Raw genomic sequence first — 15545 nt, forward strand, 5'->3', positions numbered from 1 at the left:
TTCATGTTTTCCTCTGCTAGCCTTCATGTTTCTCTCTGCTGGCCTTCGTGTTTCTCTCTGCTGGCCTTCATGTTTCTCTCTGCTAGCCTTCATGTTTCTCTCTGCTAGCCTTCATGTTTCTCTTTGTAAGCCTTCATGTTTTCCTCTTCTAGCCTTCATGTTTTCTCTCTGCTGGCCTTCATGTTTCTCTTCTAACCTTAATGTTTCTCTCTGCTAACCTTCATGTTTCTCTGCTGGCCTTCATGTTTTCCTCCGTCTTTCCATTTTCAGGCTCTGGTGAGACTTCCTCCTCACATCTCTCAGAGCGAGGAGGTGCTGCACTTCTTCGAGACCAAAGCTGAGGACATCAACCCCCCAGTAGAGTGAGTGTAGCGCGCGCACACACACACACACACACACACACACACACACACACACACACACACACACACACACACACACACACACACACACACACACAGCCAAACATGATGATGATGCGTTTCTCATAAACTCATAAACTCACCATGTTACCCTGAACGGCCAGGTAACAAAGATCTCCTCTGGACGGCTGTGAGCTCATTACCTCCCTGTCTATTCCTGCTTTCATATCTATTCCCAGATCAGCTCCTTCTCACGGAGTTTGTGCGTTAAAGCTTTACTCCAGATTATAAAGAGAGGGAAGTTGATGGATGCAAGAATGGGAGGAGGAGACTGGCTTGTTTTGCAGCAGGGGATGGCCCCGTTGGGTACTTGTTAATTAGAGAACACGCTCTCCCCTCCGATCCCGAAACGCCGGCATCGCACCCTTCATTTGTAATGTGTTTCTGTCTGCGCCGAGATGGATGCACCCGAGGCGATCCAACCCAGAGCTCTACCTAGACTCCTCTCGTATTTTAATTACTTTCCTCCGTGTTTCTCCTCCTCCGTGACCCCTCTCTGTCAGTGCTTCTCCTGCACTAGATCATCTCTCCACTCCTCTGCTTCTAATTGTCTGAATCCAACTCGACCTCATAAATTCGAGTATGTCTAATTGGTGAGACGGTTCAAGGTTATAAACACTTTTACTGAAACAAATACCGTCTCCCAGCATTTACGCAGCGTTTCGTCTCACCTGTTCGGTCTCTCAATGCCTCTATTTGATGTTTGTTTTTCTTCTTTTTTCAGTAAATACATACTGTACCTTCTTTTATTTCATCTGTATTAACACCAGTGAATAGTTTAGCGTTAATGAAGCTTCAAAAGAGGAACATCATCACTGCCTGTGGGTGATATATTTAACTCTGTTATATCCAATAAGCAGAAATAAATGCTTCTGCTGGATTTTCTTACATAAGTCATTAGAAAATTATAATTTAGTAGAAAAGTTCATTTATTTTAGCAACTCAATTCCCTAAGTGAAACACATAGATTACTTCTGTTTTTAGCCTTTTTTCTGGTATTTATGATGATTTTCTGCTTACAGTAATGACAACATTAGAATATTACGGCTGACCAATAATAAAACATTTTTAACACACAAATGAGGCTTTAATGAAAGATTAATTTAATACCTGCAGAAAGATTATCTTCAAAAGATCATTTTGATCGGACAAAGGAGCCTCATTGGAAATATATTCTAATTTATGGTATATGACTGCATGTTCACCGTGAACAGAAGATATTCCAATATATATATGAATCAGTGATTGGCACCACTTACTAAAAAGTTGGTTGTACTAACCCTAAAGCACCAATTATATCTGAGTTCTGCTAACATGCTACACTAGCAGAAGCTAATGCTAATGCGCTAGCTTAGCTCAAATTATATCTGCTCTGGTAAGACTACAACCTTTGAACACCAATTTAATTTGATAAGATATTAAACCCTTACATACTTTTATTTTTGTTTCTTTATGTTTATTCTTTGAAATAAAGTTATTTGGGGGAAAAACGAGGGAACATGAGAGGAAACATTGTGCAGCCAGTCTTCACCACCTTCAAAATAGGAGTTTGGATCTTAATGTCTGACTACTTGAAGAATTCAACCAGTCGATAACTAAAACTTAAACACAGATGTCAAACTTTAATAGTAAAGTAAATTATCGCTTCAGAATTTATCCGCAAAAATATATTTAGAGGAAGCTAAGTACGCTAAAGGTTTTCAAAGTAAAAGCCTCCACCACTGAGCTTGGCAGGGAGTAATAACTGGTAATAATTTATCCACAGCAGCATTTAATGATGATTATTGATGTCTTTTTGCCTGGGCATTGTGTTGACACACACAGATTATCCCCAGAACTGATGATAATTTTTCAGGTGACTGTGGTGAATGAAGGTAATGACGAGTGTTTCAGGTCCATCTCTGGTTTGGTCTGTTCTGGACTCTTTTCCGTTTAGGAACAGAACCTTCTGGTACTTTCTGCCTGCTGCTGCTGTTTGACTCTGCTTTTTATCCCCTGCTTTTCACCGGTTTTATTGAAACATGCTCACCACATGCAGCTATGCTCAGCTACAACGGGAATACTTACAAAAAAACCAACTCTGGATACCTTCAGAAAACCTTAAACCACTGATTGACCACTTTAAAAGATTAAAAGAAATCTGCCTTCCTGAAAGCAAACTACAATAAAACATTAGCTGACTCAAGACTGTATTACATTTTTTCCATCCATTAGTTTTTCCCTGCGTTGTCAGCTGCTAATCTAGAACTGGAACATGAGGCAAAATCTGAAGCAGTGACTCACTGACCTCCATGTTTCAGCTGCAGAAACATTTTTAATCCCTGTGCAGATTTTTCATCTCCAGCTGTGAACCCAATTCAAACACACACTCACAAACTTAGACTTTAAGGAGTAATTCTCATCCTGACTTTTCTTTACACAGACAGAAAAACGTGTGACAAATTTAATAAAGGGGGAAACAGAAGAAAATAGATTAAACGTTCTGCACCAAGAAGAGTTGAATGTAGCTGTTTGCGGCAGGTCGTTCTGAGCGGTTTGAAACAGTCAGGCCTGACGGAGAGCTGCCGTTTGGACCAGTTCTGACAAAAATCGATTCAGAACCTCCTCTGGTTTCTCTCATCGTTCCTCAATATAAGAAAAAACACTCAGTGTGGCTGAAGAACTCGCTCTGCTCAGTTAATGGTGTGTTAGACGTCATAACCCAAAGCTGTGAGGAGTAAAGTGGACGTGGCTCTTTGGTTCTTTCACCTCAGTGCATCTTCTAAATGAAAATGTATCCGAGGACGGAGGGATGAAAGAGGGAGGGATGAAAAGAGGGAGGGATGAAAGAGGGAGGGATGAAAAGAGGGAGGAATGGGGGCGTTTGGGATGAGATCATCAGATGATTTAAAGTCCTGAGTGTGTGTCTGATGGTGTGTGTTTGTGTTGCAGTGAAAAAAGATGTGGAGATGGATGGACAGTTTAGCATTATTATTAATCCATCATGGTGCGCGTGTGTGTGTGTGTGTGTGTGTGTGTGTGTGTGTGTGTGTGTGTGTGTGTGTGTGTGTGTGTGTGTGTGTGTGTGTGTTTGTGTGTGTGTGTGTGTGTGTGTGTGTGTGTGTGTGTGTGTGCGTGTTTGTGATATTTTATCACTGTGTTGATTAAATCTCAAGACTCTTTGGTCATCAAACTTAAACATCGCCTCACGTTTCAGTGGAAAGAAGACGAAATCAAATGAACCAGAAAAAACAACAGCTGGGGGAAAATAAAATCTTAACGTTTAAAACACTGCTGCCAGGTTCACATAGCATCAGATTTTCATGCTGATTTTTGTCCTGATTTTCCCCCTTTGGTAATCATACAGATGCTGTGATTATCAGGATGGCTCTTAAGATAATCATGGGAGATATTCTTGGTGTGCTCAGGGTGATCTAGTCCACTCAAAAAGACGTTGGGTCTAAAATACAGAATGTTCAACATGCTGGATCGTCTTGGATCTTATCGCACCATGTGTGATGATCCCCGAGGACAAGCAAATTCAATCGGGTACCAAAATTGTAATATTTGTTACGTTTTCAGCTGCTGAACTGAACTGTCAAATGATCCAAACTAACTGAAAAACCTATTTCCCTCCTGGCCTGTGGGGGCGCTGCACCAAAAATTACTGCAGGAAACAAAACCTCAGAAGAAGAAACTGAACACAACTTTCTTATTCACAATATGTAAACAAAAATGGAGCAGCGTTTGTTAGCGGTTGTAAGATTTCTCTTTTGTCTGTGTCAGAAGACAGATATTTCTCCTGTAAGCATTAGCCTCTTGTGTTTGTTCTGGTTTTATTTACCCAGAATGCCCTGTGCTGTAGTCCACCACCTGCTTTTGGAGCGGTCTTCGGTCTGCTTGGCGTTTACATATGCATTCAAACTTCACCAGAGTTCATTGTTTTGACCTGCGTCATAGAACTCTGTTTTTATCTCTGGCTGAAAGTGGACCAGCTAAAGGTTGGTTTCCCAGGCAGAACCAGTTCTCCTGTGGCCCAGTCCAGGGGTGGAAACAGAACTGATGCCAGACAAGCACCGAGTCGTGTTTGGTCTGCCCTACAGCTTCTATCCTCCCATCTTTCTTCTGTTCTGCTCGGAAAGAGGCGACAGGCTCTCTCAACCTTAATGGATGAGCTCTTAGGATCAGTGGCGCTCACTGGAGACCCGATGAGCGGTGAACAGCACCGTCTTCAGTCGGTTTAAACACTTAAAGCATGTCAGAGTGAGGAGGAGCGGTCAGCTGAGCGTGCAGCCTCTGAGACATCCTGTTTTTTATATTATTATTTTTGTGAGTGAGCCTTCATTGATTTGTTTTTCTTCCAGCCACATTTGGAAACGCTCAAACCCAAGGCAGGTTTCTATTTTAACAAACAGAATTGATTCTGCTTGTTGACTGTTTTGGGGTTGTTTCACCTCTCCCGGTCCAGCCTCCGCTCTGGATGCACTCATTCACCCAGATGCAGCGTCTGACTCACTGCTGCTCCCCGTGATGCACACTTACTCACCGGGGGTTGTTGAGCCAGGCTCGCTCTGGGAGGGGCGGGGGGTGATGGACGGAGCGGGGGGTGACGGGGTGAGGTGCGCTTTATCACTTCCTGTTAAATGAGGAAGGAAGGAAGAGGGACGGGGTCCTCGAGGGACACGAGGAGGTCAAGGACAGCGGGTGAGGGGTCGGGATGACTTCCTGGTTTCTCTTAAGCTGGAGAGTCAGAAATGTTTATATAATGGAATCTGCTGGTGAAACTTTGCTCTAATTTTCTGCCTGGATGTGTTTGAGAATCTTTTATTTATTTATTTTTATCCAGTTTTTCAGTGATCAAAATGAAAAGGGAAGTAGCCTCTTTCTTTTCCTTATTGTCCTCATTGTCGACCCCTGTCTGCTGAAGGGGGTACTGCACCTGTTGGGGAACATTAGGACTTGTGTTGGTGATGTCACTCTGATGCAATCAGCTGTTTGCTCTTTAAATCCAAGGATCCTTTCAGAAAACACCCAGATCCAAATTCTGCTCATCTTATTGCTTTTGATGTGTTGGTAAACAAAAATATGATGCAGAACTTATTGCCATTTTTTTGGCATTTCAAAGCATGTTTGGAACATTGAAGGTCCTTCTATTATGACTAAAATGAAACATTTTTGCTTCATTTTTGTGCAACAGCAGCAGTGATTTCTTTACGAATGCAAAACATTTAGAAAGTCTCAACAAATGTTGAAATCTTGTGTCATGAAGCTGTAAATGGAAAGACGAGGATAGAAAATGGATCTTTAGCTTTTATTGTTTGTCATATGTATCCCGTCTTTACTTTATTCAACCCTATTATGTATGTAGTGGGGTTTTCAGGTGGTGTTAAGTTAAAGCCAGAGCAGATTTTTGACTGATGTCAGCCATTGTGACTCTTTGTGACTCCTCTGTGGGTCTGCCTTCTGTTTAGATTTGGATGAAAATAATATTAAAATGTATATTTTTGGCTGCTTTTTTGTGAGAATCAGGGGTTCCCAGACATTTGTGTTATTGCTTTCAGGCTAATCCGCTGTACAACATCTGTCCACATGGTGGCGTACTTCACAGTCCAGAAGGATGAAGCTGCTTTTCCAGTTCTGCTGCCGGTCCCGTTCCTCTCTGCTCCTGATCAAACGCCTCCCATCCTCACATCTTTCTCGGATAAATTTCCGCTGCATTGAAATTCTCTCCTGCTGTATCCATTCCTTCCTGGACTCCTCCACCCCCCATTCCACCTCTTTTTTCTTTTTGTTTTAGTATCTTCTTCTGTTCTTTACATCATTATCATTTATCAAATGTTGTTTTATTTGTCTCTGTTCATAAAAACATCACCCTAGAAGGGATGATCTGTCCTCTCCACGCCATGGTGTCGACAGATTCCTTATTAATATGTGCATCCTGCATCTTGGCTGTAGAGGTGCTATCCGTCACTGCGCCCCCTCACAGCCCGCATCATGAGCAACAATAGAGTCTGACCTTGGTTTGAGCCTGCAGGAGATCGGGGGAGGCTGCATGATGATCAGATTATTGCAGAGATAAGTCATGAACTCGTGTGATTGGTCAGCTTTCCAGTTCCTTGGAGGCGATGTTTTAAGCAGAAGGTTTACCCCCGGTGATGCGGGGGAGGCCAGGCGAGTGTTTGGGGGTTAATCAGGAATAAGTAGGTGGTAATGTGTTTCTGATGTGAGAGAAGCTGTGGGTCATTTTGTGATGCAGACTGAAGAAAAGCTTCTTCTAACCTGTATGCTCACTGCAGACTGGTAACGAATACAAAATGATTTTTAATTGGGAAATGTGTTGTTAGGTCCAAGCTATCAGTGATGCCTACACACACACACACACACACACACACACACACACACACACACACACACACACACACAATGAAGCCTACAGGCTTTGTTTAACATTCAGTAACATCGATTCCAGCATGCGGCTGTAAAGTTGAGTGGAAGGAAAAGAGGTGCACAAGCAACAGTTTGGGGGAGATTCACAAGGCGTGGACTACAGCTGCAGTCACATGAACATAACGAGACATGGACCACAGCTGTCACATGTGTGAAGTTCTTCCTGAGGAGAAAAAGGACCGGGCCGGTAAGGTGGGGCTACTGGGGAGATTAGGCTGAGACATGACTAGACTTGGGGCTGACGCTGGATCTGAACGGGAACAGAAGGCAAGAGAGACAAAGGGAGGTTAGGACGATAATCAGGAAGTATTTCCTTTTCACTGGGCTGCTAATGAGGCGGCATTCAATCACAGCAGGTTATGCTGATAAACATTGATCAGCTGTTTTCATCAGCATAAAATCCATTACCTTCCCAGACTAATTTCACAAGCCATATAAAGTGTATAAATCACACAGGTACATGAAGACTAATGAAACGGTAATGATGGTTGATTTAAAAGGCAGCTGACTGATCTTGTTACTTTGTGATTTGAGTGGGAAAAGAAGATTATTTGAAACTCCTGATGTTTAAAGTCTGTAGGTACAACAGTAGATTAAATGAAAGCAGCGGGGTTTGTTACAACCGTGCCCCCTGAAGAAGCTCACGGCGACAGTAGAGAGGAACACCGCCTTTTTAACGGACACTTCTAGCAGCAAAAAACGCCAAATCGTAAATTTTCAGTCAAACATTTCAGCTCACAGAGGACCCTCTCCACCTGTGAGGTTTTTCTGTGCAATGTGACTCATTTATTCATGGAAATTCACCTACAGGCTAGTAGTTTTTATAGAGCAAGTCTAAAATATGCAAAGGAAAATGCAGCTTTGGAAGCTGAACTACCTCCACACAATGCTACAGGACATGCTATTGATTAGAGTTTGCAAAGCAGCCAATCCAGAAGCACCATTCATTTTTCTTTCTCCTGATTGGCTGAACCCCTTAGAGCAGACATAAGGAAGACTGCAGTTTCTGTGGTAGAGATAATGAATATTAAGCTATATTTGGTATTTTAACAGTTTTAGAAGAGGCACCAAGGATTCCCAACTTTTAATTTATCGCAGATTATTTGAAGAACCATGAAGGTTCGTAAAAAGGCAATAATCCATCACACAAAGAACTAAATACTTTCTGAATGAATCCAAGTACATTTAACTTCACACCAACATTCCCAGGTGCTTCTACTTTTTGTTTTTGCCTAAATTTTTGCCACAAAAAGCTTCTCATGGCCAAACAGAGTGGATTTTAAAGCAACTGAGGGAGGAACATGGAAACTTCCCCAACATCTCATCAGTTCATGTAAGAAAAACTGTAAGTCGTTGAGTTTTATTCAATACTTAGAAATAAATGCACTATTTCATTCTGCAATATTTTAACTACTGACCTTGGTGACTTTGGATTGAGGATTGAGGGTTCAGAGGTCATTTAAAGACTATTGATGGAACAATAGCGGGAAGTTGGACGAGTTTTAAAAGAAAATAAAATTGGAACTGAGAAATATCTTAATACTCAGGATACCTATCTGTCTTTTTTACCTATTAGGATAAAACACATTCAGTATGCATGTATGGTTTGCTATTTGACTGCTGGTATGTTTTCCTTTGTGCTGCTGAATCGTATTAAACTACCGTCGAGCTGCAGGTCTCTGTGGAGATCTGAGTACAAAACGTATGTTTTTTTTTTTTTTCATCTGCCATTTTCTACTCCACTCTCTGGGGATACTCTGTCAAATTTCAGTGACGTTTGGTCCTGCTGTTTTGGCCAGTATTAAAAAGGCATATAAACTTATAATAATAGTTATAATCATAGATAACCAAAACGGATGAAATCACCCGGCCCTTTTAGCTTATCTTTAACCTCATCAGTTTCAATTATTCCTCAACATTCTGTTCCCAGAATGAAGTATTTACTGTCTGCCAAGGTGTCTTTGAGGCTCCATGTTCCTTCTTCTCATCGCTGCACCTCAAGCTTCCTCCTTCTCAAACCTGTAGAAGATGCTGGAAAGCGCTGGCAGTCGGAGCTGGTTACTCAGCCCCCTGGGAGGAGTTGGATTTCAGCCTCAGGGATGTGGGTCACTGGCTAAACTCTGGACAATCTGTTTCTCCTCTCGCTTTACATCCTCCCTCCTCTGTTTTGCTTCTCCTTCCAGATGCTTTTAGCCTCTATCATATAAATGAAGGACAACAATGCCACATACATCTACGGCAGCGTGTTGCTATGTAGAGTTGGATGACAAAGAGGATTTTGTAAATTTGTTTGGCTGATTTGCTGCAGGAGGGACTGGTGCACTACACAAAGAGATGTAATAATGAGGAAAGACGACAGTATGGAAATATTGACGCTATCAGCCAGAAAGTTAAATGCTGGGAGAGAAACGGACAGCGACTCTCAGAATCCCACCAAATTCGTTACCAAGTTGAGAACTAAGTCAACACTTTGGTGTTGCTGTTTTAGGTCTTTCTTAACCTAAAGCAGGAAAAGTGAAGTCTGATTTAATGTGAAAATGAAAAAGAAAGGACTGTGTCTTCTAGTAATGCAATCATATAAACAGTGCATACTATACTCGAGTTTAACACTTGAGTTCTGAAGAAAGGGTTGTACTGGATGGACAGGAAGTTTTGTTAACATTCCCTGGACCTCTGATATAGTCCTTAAACCTAAAACAATCTGAATTTGTAATGAATTGTGGCAGGTTGGGTGAAAAGAGGAACCGTCCTGGCAGACGTTCTGCCTACTCTGACACTCTTTCCAAAGCGTATTTTCCACCCAGATCCAAAAGCATCAGATTCCAGCTTATTGTTCTCTACTTTAATTCTTCACCCACTAGAAGAAAGTAATATCATTGCTGTTGTTTTACTGTCCAGCCTGACGTGAGATGGATTGGATGTGTAAGGTGAAGTTATGCCATGTCCCTCTTCAGTGAAGCATATTCTGGCTGCCAGCACACAGAGTTCTTGGTATAAAGAGGTTGAGATAAAGGCTTCATTCATCTGTCGAAGCCAGTCACAGAGAGACGGATGAATCACATCACAAGGGATCGAGAGCGCGGTGACACCATGAATCTGTGTCTGCAGCGGCCTACACCAGACATAGAGCTGACTGATTTCCTAACCTACCTGTATCTGTGACAATGTGTGTGTTTATTAGTCAGAGTCGAGTCACGGAGACACCCGAGAGGAGGGATTCATTAACCTCCCACAGTGAGAGGTCATTAGCTTCCCCACCAACTGCACCGCAGGGAACGGTTTCTGTCCGGTTACCCTCTGCTGCAGAAATGTCTCAGCTCAATTTACTCATCTTCATACCTGACAAGATTAGGGCCCCAATTATTCAGATGAGCCGTGAACAGAGCTGCTTCAATTAGAGAGATCCACTTTGGTAGATAGGAGGGAAAAGGCCAGACTTGCTTGCTGACTTTTAGCTGGCCACAGAGTACTTCCATCGATTTATGGTACGCATCCTTTTATTTTACCACTTATCCAGGGCTGACTTTCTGGGTTCCACCTGTCTCTTCTAAAAGGGACACTGAAGTGTTTTAACCTTTAGCACCTGTCCATGGCTTCCTTACCGGCTGCTCACGCCAACTCAGCCGGCTCCATCTGATACGTCAAATTACTCAGTTTAATGTCGGTCATTCAGAGTTTAGTTTAAATCAGACAGTTTGTCATCTCAGTTTGTCCAGTTGTAAGTGAGCTCAATGCAAACCGTGTCAGCATGTTATCTAATGTAGCACTAGCTTCAACTCTGAGAACGTGAGGGGAGGAAATGGAACCGCTGCGTCATCAGTCTTCATCCCCTTCAAAATAAGAGTATGAATATAAATATCTACCTGCTTGAAAAATTCTTAACAGTCGATGAGCAAATCTTTCACACAGATAACAAACTTTATTCAACTGAAAGTTTACAAAACAACAAAAAATGGACTCCACATTTGCGGAGGTTTACCCCCCAACAATATCCGATATTATTGCTGTTATGGCAGATAACCTGTATTATATTTATATTTTCATCTTTAATTAAGCAGAAATGCTTAATTAAAGATGCATGTCATGATTATGAAGGTCACATGACCAAACAAACACCACATGGCCACACCAGAAACACATACACGCCCCGTAACAAGATGGAAATAAACATTGTTTACATCAGCCCATTTATAGACACCAATATGTTGAAATTAATAACTTTGGTCGGTAAATTGTGAATCCCTGATAAAAGTCTAGTTTTTCTGTTTGAAGGTGATAAACTTTGCCGCTGCTGCAGCATCGTTCTGCTGATGTTTACTGAGCTCTCCCAGATACTGCAGCAGAGGTGACATTGGCAGGTTTAACAGAAACAACGGCCTCAATCTACTGAGCGGTGCTTGTCAGATTGTCATTCCTCTATTTCTATAAATACTATCTTGTGTCCTCATCCAAACCCTCCATTTTTCCATCTTCTTCTCTCCCACCGCCTGCGCTGCTCTTGACAGTCGAGGTAGACGAGCCTCACGTACATCGGCTCTGCGTCAGCCTCTGATCTATAGCTCAGACTTGTGCCATAATCCCATTACAGGCCATTAAGCAAAGCATCTTAAACTGATCCTCCCTCCTTCGAATGTGGGGAGAGGTTGGTCGTCTTCCCCTCTAACAGGACGCAGGGGGAGCAGAGGGAGGAAGGGGATCGAGATGCTGCTGCTTTAGAGTCACATGACTTATTTGTGTCTGTTGCGGAGAGTACAGGCAGCTGGCCAAAGTCATCCCTCCCTCCTCGACTCCCTTTTTCTCCTTCAAACACATGCATTGCACAGCGCACTGCAGCCGAGCCGCAGCGACAGGATGCACGTGTGTTGACTGAATGTTTTGTTTGGGACAGCAGCGTCCGCCGTCACTAACCATGTCCCTCTTGTGTTGCTTCTCCCTCAGGGACTATGGATCCAAGCGCAAGTCGGGTAAGTCACCTGCTTTTCTTCAACCAAACCTGATGTTTTTCTCTGCTTTGCTGCGACGGTATTTTGCTCCTGGAGGAGCGTGGTGCTGCATGACGTGTGAGCTGTCAGTCTGTGGTTTATTTACAGTCCCACTGCGGGACGCTGACTGGCTGTCGGTTCTGGTGTGGGCTGGGTCCATAACGCTGCCAGTCCCTTCTGGTCCAAGGTTTTATAGCATGGGGTTATTGAGTGCCAAAAGTGTTAAAAGCAACATAATAAAGACAAATATCGTTTGCATGTGTCATAGCTAAATTGCTTTATCCATGATTAATAAAATGTTAAAAATGTAATGAATACATAATTAGTTTGGAAATCCTTGAAACTGCATTTCAAATTTCTACATTGTATACAATTGTTTTTGTTGTTTTTAAAAGTTGAATGACTTTATTTAAAAATATATTTAATACTGTTTAAATATATGTTCAGTTACATATTATTAATAATGTATTTATTTCAATACGCTTTGACACATTTAAGTAATTATTTTTTATTGAATTGAGACACTTTTGGGCCTCCATACAGGGTGTGGTTTAGGGGCGTGTTTGGTTCGGTTCTGTTGGGAGGAAGCATTACTCTTGGATTTGGATCTTGGGAGAAACAGTTTGTTCTCTTTCTGCTGGAGTTCAGCTCACAGCCTTTTATTTGATAATTCAGCGTTTTAGCAGCTCTGTGGTTGAATTTACAGACGGCTGACCCAGATCAGCATTTTTACCAAAGTCTTCAGCTTTGGGACAACTCACTGTGACTTTCAGCATTATCGCTGTCATGTTTACTTTAAGCCACAAAAGCCAAAACAAGGAAAGCAGTTTGACTGAAAGACCATTCATCCAGTCCCCTCTGAAGGATCCTTTGCACATTAGGCCTCTTAACAATGTCATGGCTCTTAAAGAGTATTAGCCAGAAAGCAGCTGCTTAACAAAAGCTGGTGGACGATTACAGTAAATGTGTTTTGGATGTCTGCTTTTAAAAGAGCATATTATAAAATTATTGATTAGCTAACTCAGGAAATAATTTGTGCTTAATAAATGACCCGATTGTCCTCATGTTGTTTGCTTTAAAGAACTTTGATATTTTAGGTGCCATCAGGGTTTTATGATGTGATTGGTTGAAAGCTGCAACCTGCTGATTTAGATTTTATCCTCTAATAAAATGACTGTAATCAGAAATGTTTCATTAGACTAAAACATGGCCTTCTTGAATAGGAGGAGGGAGGAAGAGCCATCTACCAGCCTCTTTATTAGGTACAGCTCACTGACACTGGGTGGGAACCACTTCAGGCTTCAGGATTGTCTTATTTTTTGCAGCATACAGAAGATTCAGAAACATTTCTCTGACCTACATGACTATCAAGGGCTTGACATGGTCAGCAACGATATCCAGTTTGGCTGTGATGTTGATGCTGGGAGTCCCAAATTGTGCCATGAAAGTATTCCCATACCCTGATAAAGCTGCAAGTTATCAGATGAGTAAATCTGTTCAAAACAGACGAGTTGAAGCTATTTAGGTATATTTAGCACTGCTAACTAAAATGTGAGTTATACTAACCCTAAAGGCCTAATCATAAACATCAGTTCTGCTAACGCTAAATGCTGCACCAACACAGTGTTTACTAGAAGCTAATGCTACAGCACTAACCTCAATTCAAGTAATCTGTTCTTGAAAGACTATTAGTGCATTAGTGGAAATGTGCCCACCACTGTTTATGTCACAAATACAGCTGTCCTTTATTTGATGTAAAAGGGAAATTATGATGCTAAGAACGGGCTGTACAGTGGCGCAGTTGGTAGAGCTGTTGCCTTGCAGCAAGAAGGTTCTGGGTTTGATTCCCAGCCCCGGTCTTTCTGCACGGAGTCTCCATGTTCTCCCTGTGCATGGTGGGTTTTCTCTGGGTACTCCGGTTTCCTCCCACAGTCCAAAAACATGACTGTCAGGTTAATTGGCCTCTCTAAATTCTCCCTAGGTGTGWGTGTGTGTGTGCATGGTTGTTTTTCCTGTGTGTCTCTGTGTTGCCCTGCGACAGACTGGTGACCTGTCCAGGGTGACCCCACCTCTCGCCCGAAACGTTCGCTAGAGAGGCACCAGCACCTCCTGACCCCACAAGGGACAAGGGTGTAAAGAAAATGGATGGATGGATGATGCTAAGAAAAACAAAACAACTATAACGAAAGCTAGCCAAAAGGAATTTACAAAAAAGTTATTGCTATTGGTGCATTAGCTAAAATTAGCCCATTACTGGATATTATTAATAGTTTCATGTTATGTTCTTTGACTGAACTTCAATGGACATTTTTGGTTTATTTTATAATAAGAAATTCAGTTCAGATTTTAATATTGAACCAATTCGAACGCTGATTTAAAATGATGGCCTCTAGATGTCAGCTGTGTGTTTTCCCCACCGGGTCAGGCCCGGGTCCGGTCTTCCTCTGCAGAGTGCAGACGGAGCCCGTCCTCCCCCATGTGGGAGTCAGACCTGGAGGGATTGGAGGAGGCTGCTGCCTGCGCTGCAGAGGCCATGGGGTTGATGCTGTCAGACAGGCCCGACGTTGTTTACGTGGCACGGCGGATAAAGTTTCAGGCTGCCGTCGGATCGGCCAGTCGTGTTGAGGAAGAACAGGAAGGAGGGCCTTGTTTCTCGGTGTGTTGGGGTTTTATAAGTGTAGGAGAAACGGCTGGGGGGCAGATGTGTTTACCGACTTGTTAAACTGTCACCGCTCGTTTGGATCGTGGAGTCGGGTGGCTGCTTGTGGCATCAGGATCCTCTTTGTCAAACCTTCATCATGCACACCTCCCATTAGGAACCCATAAACCTTTATTATTTAACATAGCATTGAGCTCTTAACTGGAGTAAATGCTATTCAGTCGCAGTAGTGATTTACAAAGCAGTGAAGTTGGGACTTCAGCGCCACGTTGCTGGTGTGTTTAGGTAGTGGAGACTCAGGCGTGTTCCAGTGAAAAACGGAGGAGGTGAGGAAATGCGAGGGTGCTCATTGTGGAGCAGACACGGTCTGGGACGGGGTAGAAACTCGGCCTGTGGCGGAAATCCACACCACATTCCCATCCTGGACCTGGAACCATCCATCATGGCTAACACAACTTTATTCATCCAGCACTTTTCAACCCAACGTTCCGGATAAAACAGATCAAACTGTTAGCAGCAGAAAAGGCCAAGACTAGTTAAAAAACAGGTTGTAAATTAATGAAATCTGAATTCTTTAAATTAAAATGAAGGAAATGGAGTTGAGAGTATTTACATTTTTTAAATTCTAAATATAAACGTTAGAGGAAAAAGGAGACGCTTGTGAGAAACTGCAAACTGGATATTTTGTGGCTTTTTTAAACAATTTCTAACAATAAAAAAAAGACAGATTTATGGAATTCAAAGATTTATCAACTGATTATATGTCTGCAGCTCCTCCAGAGTTACTGCAGGCTAAAAGTTTCCTCTGCCCACCTGGGGACGCATTTGGATTCCCCGGTAACTGTTGCCAGGGGCAGGGATGCTTTGGTTTCCCTCTTGGATTGGTTACCTTCATGGCCGGACCTCATTGTTTGGCAGCTACTGCAGCTTCTCCTCTCTTCGCTCACTTCTCCTCCTTATTTGCACACAAATGTCATTCGTCTTCTGACTTTCGTTTCAGATAAGTTGCTTCACTTCTTGTTTCTCTTCTTGATAAACTTTGTGTCAATACTCAGC

The 15545-nt window shown here is 42.5% G+C and overlaps 1 protein-coding gene across 5 annotated transcripts in view; it reads left to right on the forward strand.

Moving 5' to 3' along the window:
• sh3pxd2aa (SH3 and PX domains 2Aa) overlaps positions 1–15545 on the forward strand; it is a 90388-nt gene that overhangs the window by 38689 nt on the left and 36154 nt on the right. For all 5 annotated transcript variants that reach the window (XM_017305858.1, XM_017305860.1, XM_008422262.2 and 2 more), the window contains 2 exons: positions 271–362; positions 11787–11812. In XM_017305858.1, coding sequence (XP_017161347.1) covers positions 271–362; positions 11787–11812 — 118 coding nt within the window. The remainder of the gene's footprint in view (positions 1–270; positions 363–11786; positions 11813–15545) is intronic.

The sequence above is a fragment of the Poecilia reticulata genome, linkage group LG1, assembly GCF_000633615.1.
Source record: "Poecilia reticulata strain Guanapo linkage group LG1, Guppy_female_1.0+MT, whole genome shotgun sequence".
Lineage (NCBI taxonomy): Eukaryota > Metazoa > Chordata > Actinopteri > Cyprinodontiformes > Poeciliidae > Poecilia > Poecilia reticulata.